At 33.7% G+C, this 23671-nt stretch overlaps 1 protein-coding gene across 4 annotated transcripts in view; it reads right to left on the reverse strand.

Annotated features, from left to right (window-relative positions):
* Nucleotides 1–23671, reverse strand: part of Cadm2 (cell adhesion molecule 2) — a 915204-nt gene that overhangs the window by 84446 nt on the left and 807087 nt on the right. For all 4 annotated transcript variants that reach the window (XM_075952795.1, XM_075952879.1, XM_075952715.1 and 1 more), the window contains 2 exons: nt 19315–19485; nt 8444–8534 (listed from right to left, as the gene is read on the reverse strand). In XM_075952795.1, coding sequence (XP_075808910.1) covers nt 8444–8534; nt 19315–19485 — 262 coding nt within the window. The remainder of the gene's footprint in view (nt 1–8443; nt 8535–19314; nt 19486–23671) is intronic.

The following is a 23671-nucleotide window of genomic DNA, read 5'->3' on the forward strand; positions in this document are numbered from 1 at the left end:
GAAATCGACCCTGAGTTCAAAAACCATTCAGTTAACAGTTAGGTTGAAATGATAGGGTTATTTCCCTAAGAGTTAGGTCCATTGTTTCTACTACTATAAAAAAGAACTAATTAAATTTGTCTATCTTCCTTTATGTTAATCATTGCCCATTATAAAACTTATTTTCCTCCATGACTTACTTCTTGTCTAATATTAAAACAGACGGTCTTGAAGTAATAATTAGGCATAACTCAATTGTATTGTAGCTGGGATAAATGCTTAGCTCCCAAGGTCCCAATGAGGAGCAGAAGGAGGGAGAACAAGAGCAAAGAAGTCAGGACCACGAGGGCTGCACCCACCCACTGAGACAGCGGAGCTGATGTATTGGGAGCTCACCAAAGCCAGCTGGACTGGGACTGAAAAAGCATGGGATAAAACTGGACTCTCTGAACATGGCGAACAATGAGAGCTGATGAGACGCCAAGGACAATGGCAAGGGGTTTTGATCCTACTTAATGTGCTGGCTTTGTGGGAGCCTACCCAGTTTGGATGTTCACCTTCCTAGATATGGACGGAGGGGGGAGGACCTAGGACTTACCACAGGGCAGGGAACCCTGACTGCTCTTTGGACTGGAGAGAGAGGGGGAGAGGAGTGGGGGGAGGGGGAGAAGGGTGGGAGGAGGGGGAGAAGGGTGGGAGGAGGGGGAGGGAAATGGGAGGTTGGGAGGAGGTGGAAACTTGTTTTTTTTTCTCATTTTCTCAATAAAAAAAAAGATTAAAAAAAATGCTTTATGTACACTGAAGATAACTGAATCTGGAACTTCAACTTTGAAAGCATATTTTAATAATTTCAATGAAATTTTTCTTAAAGGATTATACTTTTTCTGCATTATTAAATAGAATATTCTTAGTGGCACACTTTTTACCCTAGAGCTAAAATGTTGGAATATTTTTATAATTCATTAAAAAGGCTAAAATTTAACATGTTCATTCCCAGGGTGGCCTAACAGTATGATTGATTGTAGATATCATGTTTAATACATCAATCTTCAAATTATTTAAGTTATCTTCTACATTAAAAAGCACTGTATAACACATGTCCCCTGGAAAACTAGCTTTACCTCTGCCTTTACATTTTCACTACATATTCTCCCCATACCTCCCATATTTACAATGTCTTTTCTTTTCTATTGTTTTCTGATTTTGATTTTATAAAGAAGGATCAAATAAATTGGTTTGATGATGTAATAATGAGTCTAAAAAGACAAATTGAAATGCATTTTTAACATACAGCAGTGTCTTTGTATCATCAGGCACCTCTGTTCCTTCTCTGAAAACCAGCTCATATTCTTTCCCTCTACCTTCATTGAGTTCATGCCATTCTTCTGCCTTTGCTCGCACTTTGCCGTGGTGATATATTCTGCTGACCATAAACAAGGTCATTGCTATTCTACTCCCCTACCTTTAAAAAAATTCTATCCTCCTCTTTTTTATTTCTCTTGTCCCACAAGCATCTCAGATATCTCTACCACTCTGAATTCTGAAGAGTTGCATGACTAGGCACTACTCAATCACTTCCTTTTGTATTAGAAATGTTTGTAAACGTTCATATATCTGAGACTTGGAAGGTTATTGTTTATTTGTTTTCTAAACTTTAAATATTCAAATGCCCACCTTTTAGAATTGAAGTTCTGTGTGGTATATAAAAGAAAAAAATCTAGATTCATGCCAGAAATTTTGTTGTATATGTTTTCATTAAGTATAGTCTTTTCTAGAATACAAAACTTGAGTGTTTTTCTAGAATAAAAAGTTTGCTTTACATCATTGACTACAATGCCTAATCTCTATAGAATTAATTATGTTTTCATATTTTGTTCCCTCCATATATTTATGGGAATTTGATATTCAAAATATTGAACCAGTAGTGAATAACAAACTCCTTTGTAAATTATACTGGTGAACACTAAACTATTACAGAAAAAAAAATACTATTGCCTAGAACTTTTTAAAGAATAAATGAGTGCATTCCTTAAGGAGCAGTTGTAATGACTCCTGTTTTCTTTAATGTTCTAGTAATTGTAAGAATAAAAGTAATTTTTGTTCCTGATATCTTCCTAAAATTATCATATTAATGATTTTGTTACTACATAAGCACACATAAAATTTCTATAATAATGCTAACATAAAGATTAAAAATTGTGCTTTCTACAGTTACTATATTCATACATGACAGATATTTTAAATACCATGAACTGACAGGTATACTTCCTGAAAGTCTTACCCATGAATATGATGGTACATTTGCAGTGTCTTAAATATTGAGACACTCTGAGTTGGATTTTTACCTAAGCATTTACATAATCTCTCAAAATAATAGGCTTTTCTGCAAGAAACCTGGCTTTCTGGAAAATGCTCAAGAAGTGCATATTCTCTGTGGGTCTATAACCATGGTTCTGCAGACTCTGAAGGGACTTTCACAAGACATTGGAACATTTAATTGAAAATGATGGAGTGCCCAGCACACCACAGATGCTCAGCCTAAATAACAGCCGTGGAGATTACCCAGAGTCAGCTCCGTGTTTTACAAACAAAACCAAAATATTCAGTCTCATTTCCAAGATAACCACTTGTGTGCTTCCAGAGAGTGAATGTGTGATTAAATTTTAAAACCATGAGATGGGAGCAAAGGACCATATGGGTTTCAGCAAAGGGACGACAGAATGTGGCTATATCTTTATTATGGAAATTAGGGACTAATTTCCTAGTATTATACCTTTGAAAGTGCCTTATGAATAAAGTGACTGTATTGGATTTTTAATTTGAGTAAATTTTGATAATTTAATAATATTCTAGATTTTAAATCAAAGGAAAATATAAAAAATCACATGACTTTTCTTATTCAAAAATTTTCCTACAATAATTTTTAAATGATAGATTCATTCTTTTTTATCTTCCATTACTTGAGAGATATATATTATATGTAATATTTAATAAGAAATATAGTCTCATGATTAATGTATTCTTGAAAATTCCATCTTATTTTCTCTAGGCTCTTTGACATCCCATTTTTTTATATTGTATTGGCAATAGCAGTTATTTCTATGTACAAACTCATATATATATACATAATTATCTCTATATCTCTATGTCTATGTAGCTATACATAACCATGTCTATTATTTACCTATATTTACATATTCAGATATCAGATATATTTACCACATATCTGATATCTAAATATAATATCAGATATCTGAGAAAATTGAGTTTACATTACTGGTTTATACATACTTGAATACTTGGGCTGATAGTTTATGAATGTTCTCTAGCTCTTGCCAAGCTCATTAAAATCTTGGGAAAATGTTCTGTCAGAGATCTGAGAACATGAAGTGAACAATACAAGACAGCCCTCACTGTTGTTACTGGAGATGGCAATCTCTATTCTACTACTAACTAGAGTTGGTCATTATCACCTCTAGGAGACAAGTGCTTTCGATCTGTTTCCACAAGGTATTGTTTGATTTGCCCGTGACAACTAAGAATAAGCAAGTTTCTGGATAGGTGTCTTAGCTGTTGAGGGCATGTACTGCTGCTGCTGCAGAGGACAGAAGTTTAACTCCTAGCACCTAACATCCAGCAGCTCACAGTTACCTGCAACTGCAGATCCAGGGAGATCCAAAACCTCTGGACTCCATTGTACCAGCACTCAATTCACATACACACACGATACATACCATAGAAATATTTTTAAATTAATTACTTCAAAAACAAATGAGAAAATTTAGAAATTACCAACAAAACAACCTTGTACATTTCAGAGACATTGGATTTTCAACAGCCTGTTGGAGCTGCCTTTATGTCAGTTTGGGATGTCTAAAAATATAGGAAGTGGTTTTTGTTTTGTTGCTTTGATTTTAAGCATTTGCTTTCCGTTCAAGATTTATTGTTAACTGATAAATCTTTGTTCCATCCTAGTAATAGTTACTAGAAGGTAAACCTACTCCACATTTGTAGAACCAGGATTAATTTTTTTCCCTCTTTACAGTTCTTTCAAGTTGACTAAAATATTTTCAACATAATTGGTTAGTTATTTGTGAAGGAGCCATTTCAATGGGTTCAAATTTGCCAATCATCAATTTCTCATTATTTTACATTTTTCTTTAGAAGAGCCTCTTGCCTCTGCATTCTCTTATATGAATATTATTTAATATTTCTCATCATCATTATTATAACCTGAATAATATGTGTCCTTTTATGTGACTTTAGTTTCTATTTGGTTTTATTTGTCTTCTAGATGATTTTCAAAATTCATGAACTAATGTCCTAGAATGTGTTTATTCTGATCAAAATCTTGTATTTCAGACACTTGGAAGAATCTATGATCATAATTCATTGTCTGGACTTACTAAGCATCTTATTAATAATTCAGACTTCTGAGTAAAACTCTTGAGGTACTTTGGATTTAATTTCTTTACCAAATGACATATAATAGTCCTTATGGTTATTATTTATTAAGACTACTTGTTGGGAGACCTTCAATCATTGCATAATTGGTCTATTAGATAGCCATTACATAAGTTTAGAGAAAAAATTACTCAAGAGTAAGAGAGAAACTTTTCTTTTACATGATGACAGGCTGTATTGCCCCGTTGTTTGGCCAATGTGACTCAATCAAATACTATTGTGAGCAATGGATAATGCTCACCCTGTGGAAGGGCAGTGGCATATAGGAATTTTCTGTAGTTTTTGCTCAATTTATCTGTAAATCTAAACTTGTTATAAAATCAAAGTTTATGAACTTAGAAAAGCAAACTAATCTGAGTGGCTAAGAATCTAATTAATGAAAACTAATGCTGTGAATATTCATAGATAATATAATTTGGGTCCAAGCCTTAGCTTCTACTTCTACACAACCATGGTGACTATACCCCAGAGTACTGTACCACAGACATCCGACTTGAACATTATTACTGACATGGTGGTTAACTAGAGGAATTTCTGATTAGCAGGAGGAATACAAATATTGGTTAATAACATCTCACGCATTAAACAGGGCGATTTGAAATTGCTGGGATAATAGACTCATACTGTTACATCAATATCAGATCTTCTCTATTTTGTTGAACAATATTTCACTCTGGATGATAACTTGCCTTCATTAACTCCCGGTTTATTTTGCAATTTAGTTTCACTAATTGGATTGCATACAATTGGCAAATGACTTGTGATTTGTGTTTTGTAAGAGAAGCCCACATTTTAGTCTGAAGAAACTGACTGATATAAAACTGTTTTGCCTTAATTTTGTGTCTTTTGAAGAAATAATTTTATTCTGTCCATGAGGGAATGCATTTGTATGTACATATCAGATTCCTTCCCTAATTTTTGATCATATCCAAAATGTATATAAAATTGTTCCTTTTCAGTACCTCACTAGGTGCTTGGTGGCATAAGATCTATCTTTCTAAAGATTAAGGTCTTTCTTCTTACACAGAATAGGATGTTCATCTCTGCAATTATGCATGCTAGATTTCTGCCAAGAACAAAAGAAAAATTATAATTACTAGATGGTAAAATAGTAACTACAATACAAACATTGTGTTGTGTATACAGGAAAATTCATCACTTCCTGTAATTATTTTCTTCTTACAGAATAAATGCCAAATGCACACTTATTCCACTGGAAAATGTACCACTGCTTTCTCTTTCCTTAAAGTAAATTCACAATGTGCTAAGCTTTGGTTAAAATGAATGCTGATTCACTTGTCACAGCATGTAGGGGCCACCCCGCATCTTCTAAGGTCACGACTTTAATGTAATATAAAGGGCATGTTCTTCTTCCACTTTTATAAATGGAGAATGTGTTGCCTAAAAGCTGTCTGGGAATTCAGCCAAAGACAGAAGAGGGTTGCAGAAACTCTGGGGACTAGAAAGAAAAGTGGCTGGCATTAGCTTGGTCCTCACTTTAGACAAAAATTAAAACAATAGACATGTACAGTAATCTCTCTTTTAAGGAAAGAATAGAATGCCTCTATAGTAATGTCAAGTGGAACAATTTGGTACTGGCCCAAGTTATGCAGCTGTTCTACAAGAAAATGGCAAAAGGCTCCTGTCCAAAGCAGGCAAATAAGGCATGATTGTTCATAAACAGTCACTGGGGCCCTCACATTTAGAAGAAGGAAAACAACATTAGCATTCTGGAGGGCAGGTTACAAACATGAATCTCACTGCAACTTGAGCCGTGCTACGGTTTCATGATTTATAACACAGATAGTAGTGTGATTTAAACAGAAACAGTGCACTTAATAATGATGAATTGCTCATTCTTTAAGACGTCATATGTTGCTCAAATATGCATTTTAAAGGAACAATAAAGATTTGGACATGATTTAAGGGTGCTGTTCAGGTCACCTATAAGATGAAAATATATTTATTATCTGTTTTATGTTTTTGATCCCCACTTGATCACTAGAAGCGAATCAGGTAAAAAGGAAAGATAATAGAAATTTACTGTTCTGGGTAAGAATTGAATGCTATGCCAATAGTGTTGCCTCTCAATAATGCCAAAATAACAAAGTGGGGTATCAGGTGCAATAGTTGCAAAGTAATGGAGTGGAACTTTGGCGGTGATTACCAGAATAAATGACACAATTTCAGCCTGCCCAGTGGGTCCATGTGATACCACACTCCTTATTTAGACTTCCACATTTTAAAATCTGTCTTAAAATGTAGGCACTATCCTTATCATTATGCTTTAATTTATTCCTTATTTTGCAATTGTTTTAATATGTTTTTATCATCTCTTTTCTAATTTGTATGTATCATCTTCTGAAGTGATTGATCGTTCCACTAGTGATTCTCTTCTTTGTCCAGTGATGAACTTCTTGATTAATCCTCTTTAATTTGTTATCCTTCTATGTGCTTTAGTAAGACCATTTTCTTTTTAAATATGAAGATTTCCTTCTGGGAAAAATCAAGTTGTTTGTTTTCAGTCTTCCCTGGTTTTGTGCTCTGTCTGCCTCAAGTGACACTCTTGGGGACATAGTATGAGCTAGAGATCTACTTTAGTTCAGTTCACTTAAAAAAGTTAACACTTCCATTTATTAGAGATGATACTCTGAAAATGGGGAGGAGTGGATAGATTTTTAACTGATTTAGAAAGAAGAAAGAAAGAAGCATTCTAAAACAAAGAACAAATCAAGAAAGTTGACTCTAATTGTACTGCTAATGTCCTGGGAGCTTATAGAACAAAACAAACAAGAAACACTGGTGATAGGGCTATTAAATAGGACAATAAGTCAAAACACATTATTAAGAAAATGATAACATTCATTATAACATGGAGACTTATAAGGTTAAATGCAAAATATGACTGTTTTAGACCATTATTAATCTATGAATTAATATTCAAAGATATTACATGATTTGTAATATTTAAAAATATATGGGCATAAATTCTTGCTGCAAATGTCATTAAAATAGGATATTAGCAAGTATTAGAAAATTTTAACTAGAGAAGCAAATCTGAGTGGGATGACTATTGTCACACTCTCCAGAGCCTGGGTCATTCCTCTCTTGTAAAAACTAGGGTTTCAGCTCCAGTTATGAAATCACCATGAACCTCATTCTTGAATTTACACAGAAGTGGAAATTTAGATTCAGCAGCTGAACTAACAGATAGTAGGTGAAAGACTCTAAGCTTTGGACTGAACCAAAGGGTGAGTAGGGCCTGCCTCACCAATCTTAATCCTATGTGAATAAGACAAAAATCAGTTCTCATTTCTGAGATTAAATTTTCTTTCCTGCATCAAAAATAAATATTCTAATTTTCTTTTTCTGTTTGCAAGGTGCCATTCATCAACATCCTCAGGGAACAATTGTGAAAATCTTCTGAGAAAGATCGAATATTGCATCTTGTTCCCAAGATTTTGTGTTATTCTGTAAAATAAGAGATGATTGTACTTTGGAGTCGTCTTTAGTGCAAGCGTGGATATTACACATTCAAGTTTATTTCTACATAACTGAATCCCAGACTTCTATTAAGCTTTACTTGCTAAATTATACCTAAATGAAATGACGTATATTCTTTACAGTAACAATATCATAGCTTTCCAAATTCATTATTCCTCTTAGAAAAGTATCTCTACCAGTAGAAGGGAGTGATGGTATGGTTCATGAAATCCAATGGACTATTGTATTCCATTTGAGCAAATTTGCCTTTATCGCTAAGCATTTCAGACATCATTTTGCCTGTCATCCAGTCATTTGATTGTGTACTCTGTATTTGTATTCTATATTCACACACATTCATTTTAGAGAAATCTGAGGGAGAAAAGAGTAAATACCAAAGAGCCTGTTCTATTGTTTGACAAGAACAGGTTAGAATGAAGATGTCTACAATTACACCCTTTCATCAAATACTGATTGAAGAAAGAGGGAAAAGTTTACCAGTCACTAAATCACTTACAGTGGTTTTCCTTTAGATTCGCAAGTCAAAGTTAATGCTTGTCCTTCCTGTGGAAAAGGAGTGGATGGTATGATCTTAACTGATGGTGTATCTAGAAAAAAGAAAAGAGAAAAATCATTAATGACATATAAGAATACACTTTATTGATGGAGTTGGGTCTTGTATTTATCTGTTGCTTTCATTGGTTAATTAATAAAGAAAACTGCTTGGCCCTAATAGGACAGAAAATTAGGTAGGCAGAGTAGACAGAACAGAATTCTGGGAGAAAGAAGCCGAGTCAGTGAGTCGCCATGATTCTCCCACTCCAGAAAGACGCAGGTTAAGATCTTCCCTGGTAAGCCATCGCGTGGGCTACACAGATTATTAAAAATGATATGTAAGAGCTAATCAATAAGAGGCTGGAACTAATGGGCCAAGCAGTGTTTAAATGAATACAGATTCTGTGTAATTATTTTGGGTATACAGCTAGCTGGGTGGCGGGACACGACCCGCCGCTCCGTCCAACACTTTATAATTGTATCACGCATGCTCAGCATCTCTTATGCTTCTTATAAATATATAAAAATCTAAATATTATGTATATTTACACACATACACACACACATACACACACACACACACACACACACACACACACACATATATATATATATATATATATATATATATATATATGAGACTGAAACTTTCCCATCTGTGCAATTTAACAAAAATATTTGAATATCTTAGGAGACTCTCTGAAATCTGAATTTAAATGTGACATTGCAAAAAGTGGTTCAGAAGAATATCAAGTATTTCATGAAATTGTTTCTTCAACTATTTATAGATTGCTATGAATACTATTTTTGTGAACTGAATGCATTTATGTGCATTTGAATAACAACACTTTCATTGTCACAGGGCTACCAGGGACTCACAATAAGGAACCCTGAATGAACTCAAGATAAACTGCAGTCTCAGAAGCATTATGCAGGATCCCTTTGAAGAGACAGCCCTGCAGCTCTGAGCACACGCTGCTTTCTTTAAAGCAGAGTGGACAAAGCACATCAAATAGCTATTTATAATAGTCCTGAAAGGTAGCATTTGGCTTCATATGGCAACGATATAATTGTTAAAATATAGTAATTGTTTCTGTTTAATAAAATCAAACTCTTATGAAAATAAATTCAAGAAAACTCTAGGGCACTTAGGTATATAAATCACATGACACATGTAATCCTTTAAACAACAGGAAAGTATATATTTCTTAGAGGAAATGGAAAATAGCATTTAAAGAATAAAGGGACCATGTAAGCACAATGATTTCTTTATAGTCTGTATAGAACCAAGTGGCCTAGTTCTTTACCTCTTATCTCTATATACTGTGTAATGAACACAATAGCTTTGACCTCTCAGACTGTCATTTTCCCCATCTGACATCATATTAGTATGCTGCTTTGGAGCATTAATCAATTCTGAAATATTTAAGTTAGTTATCTTCCTTAAAGATATAGTATTGAAATTTCACTAATATAAAACAACAAACTATAATTATGTAGATGATCTCACATGTTAAAATTGTTTATGTTTCAAATGCAATCTTTCTCAAGCCTGTAAACAAGACAACACATGTGAAATATCCAAATATATAAGACAGGATTAGGAAAAGATAGATACTAATAATCTCAGTATATGAGAGACAAGGACAAGAGTCTTTTGGATCAAGCCCAGCCTGAGATAAGGAGTGATTTCAGGACTGAGAATGTACATCAGTATTAGAGCAATTGCTTAGTAAATTCAAGTCCCAGAATTCAATTCCTTCCATCACACAAAAAATATATGAAGTAAAAATAATATTCTAGTTACAAAATTCCTTTCTTTGTACATCATGGCAAATTATAATTCTATAAAAAGACTCTGGAAAGAAGCTCAATTTGAAAAATATAAAAATTCTTATACCTATTAAATGATGTAAATATAATTTGTTGATACGTTTTACAAAGAAGACATTTATCAAATGAGTGGTTGACAAAGTTTATGATGTAATTTAGTCAACAAGCACGGAAACGTTGAAACTTATGTGGGAAGATAGGTGTGACCCAGGATCATTCCCGTCAAATTGAAGCATATCATCTTTTGACCTTCAGCCTATACATAAGTATAATCTTATAAAAGACAGATATATTTCTAGTGAAACGAATGGAGGGCAATCTACAGAAAATATGATTCTGGGAAATAGATTTAATTTGTCTGTCTGTGACAATAATTTTGTGTTTCAGTTTGAGTGTACCCTTTGGTCTAATAGTATTCTAGACATTTCTTTGTCAATGATTTAGTATTACATTAGCATTGCCATTGGAAGACTGAATGAACATATTGATATCAAAATGTGGCTAGGCCTCACTCAGTTTGACTAAGAGATAAAGATTCCTAAGCATCAGAAGATTCTCTGATTTTTCTTCTGCCTTGGAACTTCCTCAAATTTGAATCTAGATTGCCTTCCAATGGTCAGCAATTCAAAACTTGGTCAAAAACCTGTGGTTACCTTGGGAAGTGACAGAAACTTTAAAAGGCATAGACATTGGAAAGATGTTATGTGATTGGGAAGCACTGTAGTATGCCTGAACATAGTCCCCCGGCCTCTCTGTTTGCTTAATGGTTACAATGAAGTGGAAAAATATTTTAGATATTTGTCTACAGTATGTTACAACTATCTCAGGACTACAATGGAAACAGGTGTTCCTAAATGCTAGGTCTTGAAGTAGCGAAAAGAGAAGCATGGATTCTCAGACCATGGCACCCCGGCTGTGGACTAACAAGTCGAAGACACTCTGGTCTGTACATTGCTGGCTCACTGTGTAGTCTTGGACTTAAAAAGTTCACCAATTTAAGGAACAACTCTCTAAAATGGATCTCTCTTTTTGCATTTATATATAACTAATTCTGATTTCCAGGTGGCACTGAATTGGGAACTCCTGCTGATGCCTCAACTTTCCAAGCTGGTTTTTCTGGTTGCTTATAAGATCCAGATTTGCTGGCTTTGCTTTTTTTCTTTAGTCTCTCAATCTCGCTACTCCGGTAGTCTCTCCTGGATGTTGGTACTTCTCTTTCTGCTGCTTTTTTTTCCTATCTGCTATGTGTCACTTACACACTCATTCAAGCTAAAAGATTGCTAAATAAATACATAAATAAGTTTGATAAAGTTTTTATAAACCAAAAGATAATTCTTGGAGCCATGCAAAAACAATGGGTAAAACACAACATATTTATAGGATATCTTAGAATTCATTTAAAAGTTTGGTTGATTATTGTTTCTGGGACCAAGTGGAAAGATCGGGTTACCATATTCCTAAGATTTCTGTTATATTCAGAATGCAGTACATTTTTTAAAGCCATCTATTCTTTTGGATATAAATTAAAGTGTGTCAGTATGTGGGAAAACTTTTACCGTTATATATTATATTTTTTTATTTGAAAAATTCTGGGGTTCATTCATGAAGAATATAATTGCAGTGTTAAAACATGATAATAAAAAGGTCATTCATTTAAAAAATTTGGAGCTGTATTAACTTGTGAATTCAGGATACTTTCCATTATATTTGATCTAAGAATAAAAATCAAAGTGAAACATTGATCTAACTTGGAACGGATTTTCTGTATTAGTAACAAAGATTTTACAGAATAGCTGTTAGGAAACCTCATAATGGGCAACCTCAGAGCACAAGCCTTGATACATTTACCGTTCGTAGTTCAGCAACATCTGTCCATTACTGATAGTTTTGCAGGTTAACAAATTGACCCTTTGAATAAAATGTTTTACCTATGAAATCCTACTTTATTCCTTTTGTATTTAAAAAAATAACTTGGCTTTATATACCAATAATCTTTTTCTGTTAGGGATATTGACCAAACCACCAAATCCATATAATATATTGAGTGAAAAAGATAATCTGTTCAGAACTGTAATAAATGGTTCGAGGTTGTCCATAGCCTTCAGGTCATTGCTTAAAATAACACTTTTGCTTATGTTATTTGTTGACAAAAGTATTTCCTCTGACTATTAACAAATTATTTATTTGTATAATAAAATTTTGCATAGTTACTAAAACATACAGGACACAGCATTATAAAATTTTTATTGGTTACTTTAAGAGAATTGCAACAATGTAACTTGATATCATCAGGCATGTTTGTATTCTGTTTTCAATTTCAGCCCCAGTTTTCAGAAATGATGCCATAGGATGCTTTCAGAAACCATGATAATGATATATCAGAAATCATTTCTTTCTTATGCATATGTATATATTATCAGGTGAATGTAACTCGTGGTCCTCAATGATCCAGTCTCATAGAATATTCCAGTCAAGATTTGACCATAATCCTAAATTTTCTATGGGTCCTGTAAGATTATCAGTGTCCCTGATCAGCAGGGAGTATCTTAGAAAATTATGCCCCCAAAATGGGTTATGTATATTTGTCTTTGTTTAGCCTTTAGCCTGTTGGCTACAAGTTGTTATGGATAACAGCCAGGAAAAAAGCTAAACAAAGGAGATTAGATTCAGGGTTTTTGTCTTGAAAAGAAAAATGGGGAAATTTGGTGGGATAATGCTCTTGTACACTGTAAAGGTTTGTCACCTATATAGGTTTCATACAACGCTGATTAGCTAGTAGGCAAGCAGAAAAGACAGCCAAGGTGACTGGACTAAGAGAATTCTGGGAAGAGGAAAATAGAGAGTCAGTCACCAGCAAGATACAGAGGAAGCAAGATGAGAATGCTTTCCTGAGAAAAGATACCAAGTCGTGGCTAAACATAGACAAGAATTATGGGTTAATTTAAGTTGTAAGTGTTAGTTAATAATAAGCTTGAGCTAACAGGCTAAACAGTTTATTTAGTATAAAATTCTGTGTGTTTCGTTAGGACTGAACGGCTATATGACTGGGTGGGACAGAACTTTTGTCTATACACAAATGTTCTGTCTCTCACCTTTTTACTTTCTTCTTGATTACTTTCAGGTTATTAATTTTTTGACAGATGAAAATGGCCTGTTAAACTATTCTCCCTTTTTCATTTATTACAAGAGATCTTCCTTGAGACTTTTATTAAAAGCTTTATTTACATTTTCAAGGTTTTTGGCATCAGAATTTTTATTTAAATAACATTTTTATTTATTTTACATAGCAATCAGTTTCCCCTCCCTCCTCTCTTCCTACTCCCTTCCCTTTCCCATCTACACCCCTCTTCAACTTGATGTGTCATGCTTTGAGCAAGCACATGGGAGGCATGTCCTTTTCTGAATAGAAATGGAAAAAAATTATTTGTTGTATGTATGGTTCACCTGTATGCATGTGTTCATGGCACATGTGTGTGACATATGAGTCTTTGTGCCAGACACTGGCATCAAAAACTCTGGAACTGGAAAAGACTGTTATGAATCAATGAATGAAAAGAAAAGGTAGATTTGATAAAAGGATTGAGGCAACTGTAAATCATTGCCTGCACATTTTCTGAAAAAAGAATGCTACAGAATATCATTCTCATATGATATGAATCCAAAGAATATGTAAAGAGTCTCTGTATTGTGTGGGTGCTCAAAGAGACAAAAGAGAGCATTGGAGATACAAGGAGCTTGTGCTGACCACTAAGGGTGCTTGGAACTGAACTCAGGTCCTTTGTAAGTGCATCAAGTGCTCTTAACAACAGAGACATCACTACAGCCTACAGATCTGTCAAAAAGAAGAATCAATGGAGAAACACATCAAATGAAAAAAATCTACATTTTCACTTAGAAATATCTTTGTTCTGTATACCAAATACCCACAAGAAAAAGAGCACATAAACAACCAAGTCAGTAATCCCCAAGCACAAAAGGAATGAATCTCTTCTGTAATAATCAGAATTGTATTTGTATTCAATTCATGAGAATAAAAACTGAAATACATTACATGGTTGATAAATGTAGCAAAAATTTACAACAGTAAGTTTTGTTTCTCAAGCCCAAGGTAATTCTCTAAATGAGATTTAACAATAACAAAATCACCATAGAAACACTATGGTACGTTTTACAATGTAAGATTTTAAAGGGAAATTAAATACCTATATTATCCATTGTCATGCTTACTAGATTAGAAACACAATTATTAAAACATATAGGTCAAACTAAAATTGGCTATTAATTCCTTATAGATATACTATTTTATTTAATAGTGATAGCATGCTTTGTATTATTTTAAATGTATTAATGCATATATTTTCATTTATCACTAGCCTAACTGGTCTAAGTTATAAACAATGCTATTCATAAGCCTGAAGCTCCCTCCACCTCTCTTCTTTCCCAAACTCTTTCCCTTTCCTTCCTAGTTCTCATCTTTGCTTCCCTCCTCTTCTCTTCCCTGCCTTTTACCTACCACCTTCTATTGTTACTCAGATAAAATGTTTGGGCTCAAATGGAGGGCCCAACTCATGAGCTATTTTCATTGTTTTATTTATGGCTTAAATGAAAATGATCTACATTTTTAAAAAACTATTCATTTTTATAGGTGAAACATCACATTCAAATACAATTATGAAACAAATGTTAGTAATTAGTAATAAGCTCAATGTTTTGATGGGGAGGTGTATAAAGTATTTTACAGCACATTCATAAACATTTTAAAAATTCAGGCTAAAATACTCATCTCATTCTAGAGTGTTACAGCGCTTTCTCATACAAATAACATTACTCTGACATTTCGGTATTTTTTCCTTGAGATTTTAATTTTCAATAAGAGTTCTGCTTTAGTCTCGTTACGTCAATGAAATGTCATGAAACAGCAGGAAATAGCTGTTTTGTGTCTTCTGTGCTGTGTACTGTGCAGAGTCTTCTGCTGATGCACATAGATTTCTTCTACTGAGCACTGAAATCTGACTCATACGATCTGTTTCCTAAAAATTTAAATCACACCAATAAAAAGGTATTTTTTTAAAAAAGCAGATATGGGTAAAGATAAATAAGAGATTTCATATATAAAACGTGAGTCGCTTTTCATGCTGTTCGGTTTAGAAATGTTCTCTTACCTAATATGTGAGATTTGAAAGTGTTTGTGTGGTTAACAGGAAAAGAAAATATCTGTTCTTCTTTCTCTTACATTTCAGTTTAAAATGAGTCCCTTCATTGTGTGGAAGTATTTTAATAAATGATTAATACTTTCTATGTAGGAAAAGTTGATCTGATACATTTCATAGGATAATTCCTTTAAAATTCTGGCTAACAAGGAAACAGAGCTGAAATACCTTTTTATAACTTACCTTGCCATGTATTTTTTATTATGTTCCTTGCTGCTATGTGTTTCTCTTACTTCTAATGTCCTACAATCTGGCAGCAGAATTTCTGTGTCTTGGGCAGTTACTATTGTGCACATTATTAAAGAATGCATATGTTTTCTATTTTTTTCTTTTTCTTTTCTTTTCTTTTTTTTTTTTATTTTCGAGACAGGGTTCCTCTGTGGGTTTTTGGTTCCTGTCCTGGAACTAGCTCTTCTAGACCAGGCTGGCCTCGAACTCACAAAGATCCTCTTGCCTCTGCCTCCCGAGTGCTGGGATTAAAGGCGTGCGCCACCACCGCCCAGCCTATGTTCTCTTTTCATGCAACAGAGAAAACATTGACATTTCTTCTAAGTGTTTCTTTATTTGGGACCATTTCTGATGTATTCCATAGTGAGAATATTATCATACCAAAGAAAAATCCTGAATTTGCTAATAATTACATTTTATTCCCTTGTCCAAAACTACATTCTATCTTTCTTTTATCAATAGCAAATTATTCATCAAATGTATTACACATGTATAACTATGTGGTGTGATTATCTCCTACTTTGGGATGGAAAATACAGACATTTATGGCATTGCCCTTAGGTTTTTATGAAGACTGCATCATTTCATGTATTTGCTCTCCTTTTAATACAAACTGTATCTCTATCAGATTGCTGGTCCTTATTTCATCTATGGGCAATATTCTGCATCCTTAAAGGAACATTTAGCATTACCATCACTTGTGACTTTAATTAGCTTCATATACTTGAATGATAATATGCCAGATTTTAAGAAAAATAATTTAGATTGATCTAGTTTCTGCCCTATAGCCACTTGCATATTAATTTATGATATGAAAATATGGCAGGTTTAATTTATTACTCTGTATGAATGTGAAATATTTCAAATACAACTTTACAAAAGTTAAAGAATTCAGTTACTCTCCCCCGTGAAAATTTCAAAATAATATATATTAAATATGTCAAACATTAGAAAAGAATAGGTGACTAGGAATTTTATAGAACCAATTTTAATTTCCAAAGAAGTAAAAGTGAGCTTGGCAGTAGATGTTAGGAACTAACAGCTGTCCTGAAATCCTTACAATGATCAAAATCATTCTTTATAGCATGGGCAGTAAAGTTATTCTGTGATTACGAGATGGAGGAGCATAGACTAAGGCCAGTGAAAAACTGAGGTGTCATAAGAGAGGCCAGAATACTCAAGTTTCAGAAGTTTAGCCGGGTTAGTGTGTCTTATGTTAATAAATTTAGTTGTGTTTTAAAATTTCTGTTTTCCAAATCAAGTTTTGAAATTTCTTTCAGTGGTAGCAGTGACTCTGTTCTTGATAGCATCAAATTCTGAACCTTTATTGTTTTTTTATTTAAGTAATGTGTTTCTCTGAGACTCATTGTTTGCTTGCATGTGTGTGTGTATCTCTCTGTGTAAAGGAATTCTCAGCTGTGCATGCTTAGGGATAGGTTAGAATAGAAGCAGACTTCTGCATTTGTACTCTATTCCTTTTCTTGTATTTTGAGACTCAGTCTCTACCTAAAAGCTCCATTATTGCTCTTTCTTAGTGAGACAGGGAGCATGCAAAATCCCCCGGCCTTAGTCTTCTCAGGAGCGGTGGTGGGTGCTTGTTTCTGTGCTTGCCTTTACGTGGCTATGGATATCCAAACTCACAATTTCATGCTTATGCAGAAAACAACCTCTGAGGCAAATACTCATATCCACAAGCCTCCACAAGCCTAATTTTATTCAAAACAGTTTGGTCAATAGTAAAACTCTACAGTTCACCTGCTGTGTCTCCATCAACACAGAGAAAAGTAAACAAATTGTCAACTGCTTCACTACCTGAAGGATTTAGCCATGGTGGGGTTTGTCAACAAGTAATTAATATGATTTGATTTCTATGATTTTGTACATAATATGTTTTAATTACAGTTATATAAATGAAAGATATTTTTCAAAATATCATTACTTCTTACAGTAAAAGTGTATTTAAAAATTCAAACTATTATGATGACAATATGGATCTTCTAAAACTATCAGCTTCTTCTATTCCTTGTACCTTAACGATTTATTGATCAAATAAGCAATAAGGGGATGGTCATTGACATTCATTTGAAATCTTTTAAATGTCTCAAACTTGACTTAAATTGTCTCGAGCTTATAGGAATTAATTATCTAATTTATAATCAAATCAACACAGGAATTGATTCTCTAGTTTAAAATCAGTCTAAGCACTTTCAGCGACCTTCACAAAGTCATTTTATAAAAATGTTGGAACTAGAAATACTATTCATGTGACCTCTATGTGTGCTTGTGTTGAAATCTGTTTCAAGGACAGCAGGAGAAAATCTAGTAAAACTAATCTAATGCAATGCAAATTGCTTTTAAATTGCAATAGTTTCAGAGACGTCTCTGGTATTTTCTCCTAATGCTGTTTATTCTGCCCTAGTGGATTCTACTATGGTCTTTCTGATTGCATTGATGTCTAGAAATAAATCTAACAGGTGTGCTCCTAATTGGGGGCTTTGTAAGGTATCATCCATTCCTTAGCATTACATGTGGGTAAGCTCATCAAAGCAATAGTCTTACCTCCTGTTTTCATCTTCCTACCATGTCATTTGCCTTAGTTTTCTTGCATCGTAATTGTCACTGGGTACTTTGTTGCATGCAGAGATTATTTACATTTCCTTTGCTTTATTGCATGTAGTTTGCAAAAGAAAAGTTTGTTGTAGTGGTGATGACAGTTGGAAAAAAGTGGGTTAGTTTGGGTTTGTTTTTGTTGTTGTTGCTGGGTTGTTGATTTTTTTTTTTTAATTTGGTAAGTGCTGAGTCCTAAACCATGGCTGCTTTTTTTTTTTTATTCCAGGAAAATCAACCAGAAAAATAAAATCACTTTATTATCTCAAAGAATTGAATCAAGCAGCTCATAAATAAGATATTTTATCTTCTCCTTTTTGCTTCGGCTTGTATGTTTCAGTCCACTCAGCTTCATTTTAGTAAATATGTGTTCCCAGGCCTCCTTTAAGTAATAGATTATAAGTCTATCATTTACTAGCAATTGACTTGTCCCCCCAACTTCATAGTCACTTGTGCACCTTGTAATTCATAACACTGACTGCACTTCGTGCTGTATGAGACAATGCCCCAAAGCCTCATCACTGCCCTCATATGTGAACATCACTCAGTCAACATTTTTACTGCAATTATAAACGATAATATGGATGTAGTGAAGGTGGCCCTGTATTCAAAGAGACTAAAATACAGCATGCAGGTTAAAAATATAGGGAAATGATTTGCAAGTAATTAAGATAGTTTGATATAACCCCAGTGTTCTCATCACCCTCTTCCACACATGTGCACACCAAACCATAACTTCAATCAACTCAGAACATAAGATGCTCTTTATTGTCCTTCCTTGTTAAGACACACACTCAAATAAAGGATTCTTACCTTGGAACATGGTTGAGATTCTTGAGGATAGGAAAGTTTTTGTATCATTTGTTACAACTTCATGCAATTTAAAAACTGATTTTTAATACAAATAAAGAAAAATGCATTGTAGACATAAAGGGAGTGGTGTGTGTCTACTTACAGTGTATTTCTAGCACCTGCATGGCTACCTGAGGGGTGGCATTGAGGGACTCATGATCTACTCTGCAAATGACGGCCACTCCATCGTCACTACGGTCCACTCGGAAGTCCAGCGTGCTGCTGACGGTGAAGGTCTTTCGGTTAGCGTCCTCCTCTTTCAAATACTTCACATCTGAAAATATAAGTTGTAGAAAACTTCTGAGACATCGCTCACAACCCATCACACTTCTCTCACAAGTAACTAAGAAAAAAACCATCATCCATTGTTGCCAGTTTTTAAGGGCAAATCTGTACAACATATAGGTATAACACTAGAAGAACATGATATATTTTGTTCTTGGAAATATAGGTTGATGAATGTGTTCACAATTTGAAATATGCATACATACGAATTTAAGGATGATAACAAAAAATACATATCCAAGAGTAGATTTTAAGAGTTAAGTATCGAAGTAAAAATGAAAGGGTGTGTGGGATAAAACATTTTTATCTCTGCTTTCAAACTGACCTAGATTATAATCAGGTCCAAGTTTTTCTGTTCTGACCCTGCAAAGCACCATTTCACAAGAGCATTTTCTTCTCCAGCTTATGTTTCCATTTCTCTAGCACTTTATGTAACATCTCTGAACTGTAAGCACATTTGAAAAGAGTATGTTCATCACTATCTGCTTATGATTTAGAGTATGTAATATGCGCATCCTTTTAATTCCACTTGAACAACAAATTGGAAATTTAAAAAGTGCAAAACAATATAAAACAGAGAAAAGTGACGATGTTTGTATAAAGATGAAACATTTGAATACTGAAAAAATTAACATATTTCCTTTGTAATTTATGTAGAGAAAATGTTCACTCCTTGGTTGAGGAATTCATTTCAACATAAATGCAAGTATTTCTCTCAATATGTGAATTCACTTTTTGGTGTTTAAGCATACCTATAAAGACTTAAGGACTCTAAGCACCAGTACCATGTCTTCCTGCTTGTTGCCATACTCCCTGTCTTGATGATAATAAACTGAACCTCAGAAATTGTAAGCAAGACACCTCAATTAATCTTTGTTTTTGTTTATTTGTTTATTTTATAAGAATTGCCATGGTCATGGCATCTCTTCACAGCAATGCAAGCCTTAAGACAATGGTCATTTTGGGATTATTTGTTCTATTTTAAAGCTGAGCCTATTGATGTATTCTTTAATTTGTAAGTTCTTAAGTTTGAAGGTGTTCATAAAAACACACCAATTTTAACACATTAGAATGCTATGATGAGATAATGCTTTTGAACACTGTACTGATTTATCATTCATAATGGTTTTCTGAAACACTGATTGGCCAGTAGCCAGGCAAGAAATAGAGGCGGGGCAATTAAACTAAATGAATTCTAGGAAAAGGAAAGGCAGAAAGCCAATCACCAACCACATACAGATGAAGCAAGATGAGAATGCCTTAATGGAAAAAAAAAAAGGTTCCAAGCCACATGGCTAATCATAGACAAAAATTTTAGGTGAATTTAAGTCACAAGACTTAGTTAGAAATAAGCCTGAGCAATAGGCCAGTTTCCAATTAACATAAGCCTCTGACTGGACAGAGACTTCTGTTAACAGAAATCATACAATGTGCTAAAGCTCATATGCTATTATAGCAAGATCTTATATGTATCTGAGAGGATAATTTCCTTAGCATTCTCACATATTCTCCATTTTCCTATTTCTCAGTATCTAATTAACAATGATACTTTCTGGAAACAGGTTTGTCACTAAATATGTGAAAGTTACAGCATCATAAAAAGCTTGTTACGGGAGAGCTATTGCCTCCTAGCCAAAAGGATGACATTTATATCTACTGGAGAAACACCTTTGCTTTCTCCCTTCAGAGTTAATGCAACTGGGCTATCTGCCCAACGGACCACTCCTATCAAGGTAAGTTCACCTCAAATCATGCTAATCATATAACTGAAATAATTATTCTTTCCACAAATTTCAGCTCCCTAGCACTTTCCCTATGAGCTGCCCAGATTTTTATTGTTTCTGTCTACCAATAAGAGTCTTAGCTCAGAATATATTTTCCTTGTTCTTCTGGTCAATCTCCTTGTTTTATTTACTAGGCAGAGCCTAAGTCATCGACTCTGGAACTTTGGACTTTTTCATTCTTTCTCTGTTGCTCCCCTTCCTATCTTGGGCTGTTGACCCGCTTCATGGTAGACCTTCAGGTCTGATTAATTAGAATATCATGGTTCTTCATCTTTCTTAAGCTGCTACCCATGAATCTATACTAAATATAATCTAAAATGCACCTTCTATGTTCTTGTGATCTGTTCATTTCATTCTTCTAATTCATGGAACAAAAATCTGAAAATTATTAATGCAGGTATTTGTGTTGGCCTTCCTGTATCAAGGACTTCTAGTTCCTCGGAAAGAATCTGTCACACCCAAATATCCTCATGCAGTATAAACTGTTACTATATATTCAATAATTAATTTTAAAACATGTAAAATATGTTAGTAATGAGCAGCAGATTTAATTTCTCTGCTTTTCAACTTCCTGAAAACAATTTACTTTTAAAATTACCAGATTTGATATGCTATGTGCATATCTTCGAGTTTTATTTATATCAGTGAAAACACAAATTTATTTTATTACCTAATCTTAAAAAGTAAAATCATATGTATTTAAATGATACAAATACATAACTTTTAAATACTTTGTTTTTAAAGTTACATATGTTCATTATTGTGTTCATATGAAAAACCTCAAGAATTTTACCACACACCACACACACACACACACACACACACACACACACACACACTGAAGTCTTATAGCTCTTAGAAAAGTATGAAGAATAAAAACAGTTTGAAGTGGCACAAATCTGTCTTTTAATTATAAATTTTAGGATACCACAGCAAGTGAATGACTTCATAAATTCATCTCATGAATATCATTTCTGCTTCTATTGTGTCATTGGTTGATATTTTTACATATAATACTAATACAATTTTAGGTAAATATGAGTAAATTATGAAATAACTACCTTAAAGTCAAGATTCATAAAGATAATGCAGAGGTGTACAGGTATATTTATGGCTGCTTAGTACCATAAAGAATTATGATATACTTTTATTTCTATTATTTTTGGACTTTTATGTGAATGTTACCTACTTTCAGATTTTATTTTCTACCCTGATAATCTATGACCAATGATTACTTATTCTTAGCTCTAAGTAGTAACAAAGTAAGACAAATTAGAGTTCTTGATAATTTTTATGATTACATTATACTACATCTGAAAAATTATTTTTAAGCATTGTTAATTGTTTTATTTGAAATAACAGCTGCTTTTAAAGAAGTCATACATCTGCTCCATACAGTTGTTTCCTTTACAAAATATCATTAATATGATATTAATTTTGCAATAAAATTTGAGATTAATTGTATACAGCATGAACTTTTAATGAGAATAATTCAAATAATGTAATGACTAATATAATTTAATATAATATAATTTATCCAGTGGTCTCCATTCCTCAGTTTGACTTACAGGCCATAACGCCTGACTTTTTACATGGAAAGTAATAATTTGAACACAAGTCCTAATGCTGCAAGTCATAAACCCACATTATCATCTTCTTAACACCTCATGCTAATTTTTAAATAAGTGATAATGTACAGAGTTATAGAACCAATGTAAATATTCTTTGCCCTGGGTAGCTTGGTTATTGTTTATACATGTAATTTTGTTTCATAGTCTTTAGAGTTTAGACTTTCCATTCCCTTGCCTTAAAACGAAACGTACACAACAAACACCTTTCCACTCTACTACAATGGAGAGTTTCACTTCACAGAAGGCAGAGTGGAGTCTGAAGTTTGTCTGATGGTTCAGAGACAATATTTTGAAGAGTAAGAGAATAATGGGAATATTGGCGTCAAATAATTGTGACTTATGCCATTGTTGAGACCTTGGCAAAAATATTTCTCCAAATAAGCTCCACTAGCCATCAAAATACATCCAAGCAATTGTATAGATAGTTGAATATTCTTTTCTTGTCCCATATTTATAATTATTTAGCGTTTTTTCCCACCTTTACTTTTATTTTATTACCTACTATTTATTTTTGAGTGTTCATTACTCACCTCTCTACATGTGGTGGAAATTTTTTGTGGGTTTTTGCACATACTCCCTTGTATGTTTGACTACACTTCTGGGTATTTTGGGATTTACCACACTGAGTGCCCTATGTTGAGGACAGGCCTCAGCAAAAATACTTTCTACAAAGGTAGGGGGGTAGGAATTCAATATAGTAAAGAATGAAGACTCATAAAAATAATAAGACAGAAACCATAGAATTATATTTGGAGGGCAT

Source organism: Microtus pennsylvanicus, chromosome 1 (assembly GCF_037038515.1).
Source record: "Microtus pennsylvanicus isolate mMicPen1 chromosome 1, mMicPen1.hap1, whole genome shotgun sequence".
NCBI lineage: Eukaryota > Metazoa > Chordata > Mammalia > Rodentia > Cricetidae > Microtus > Microtus pennsylvanicus.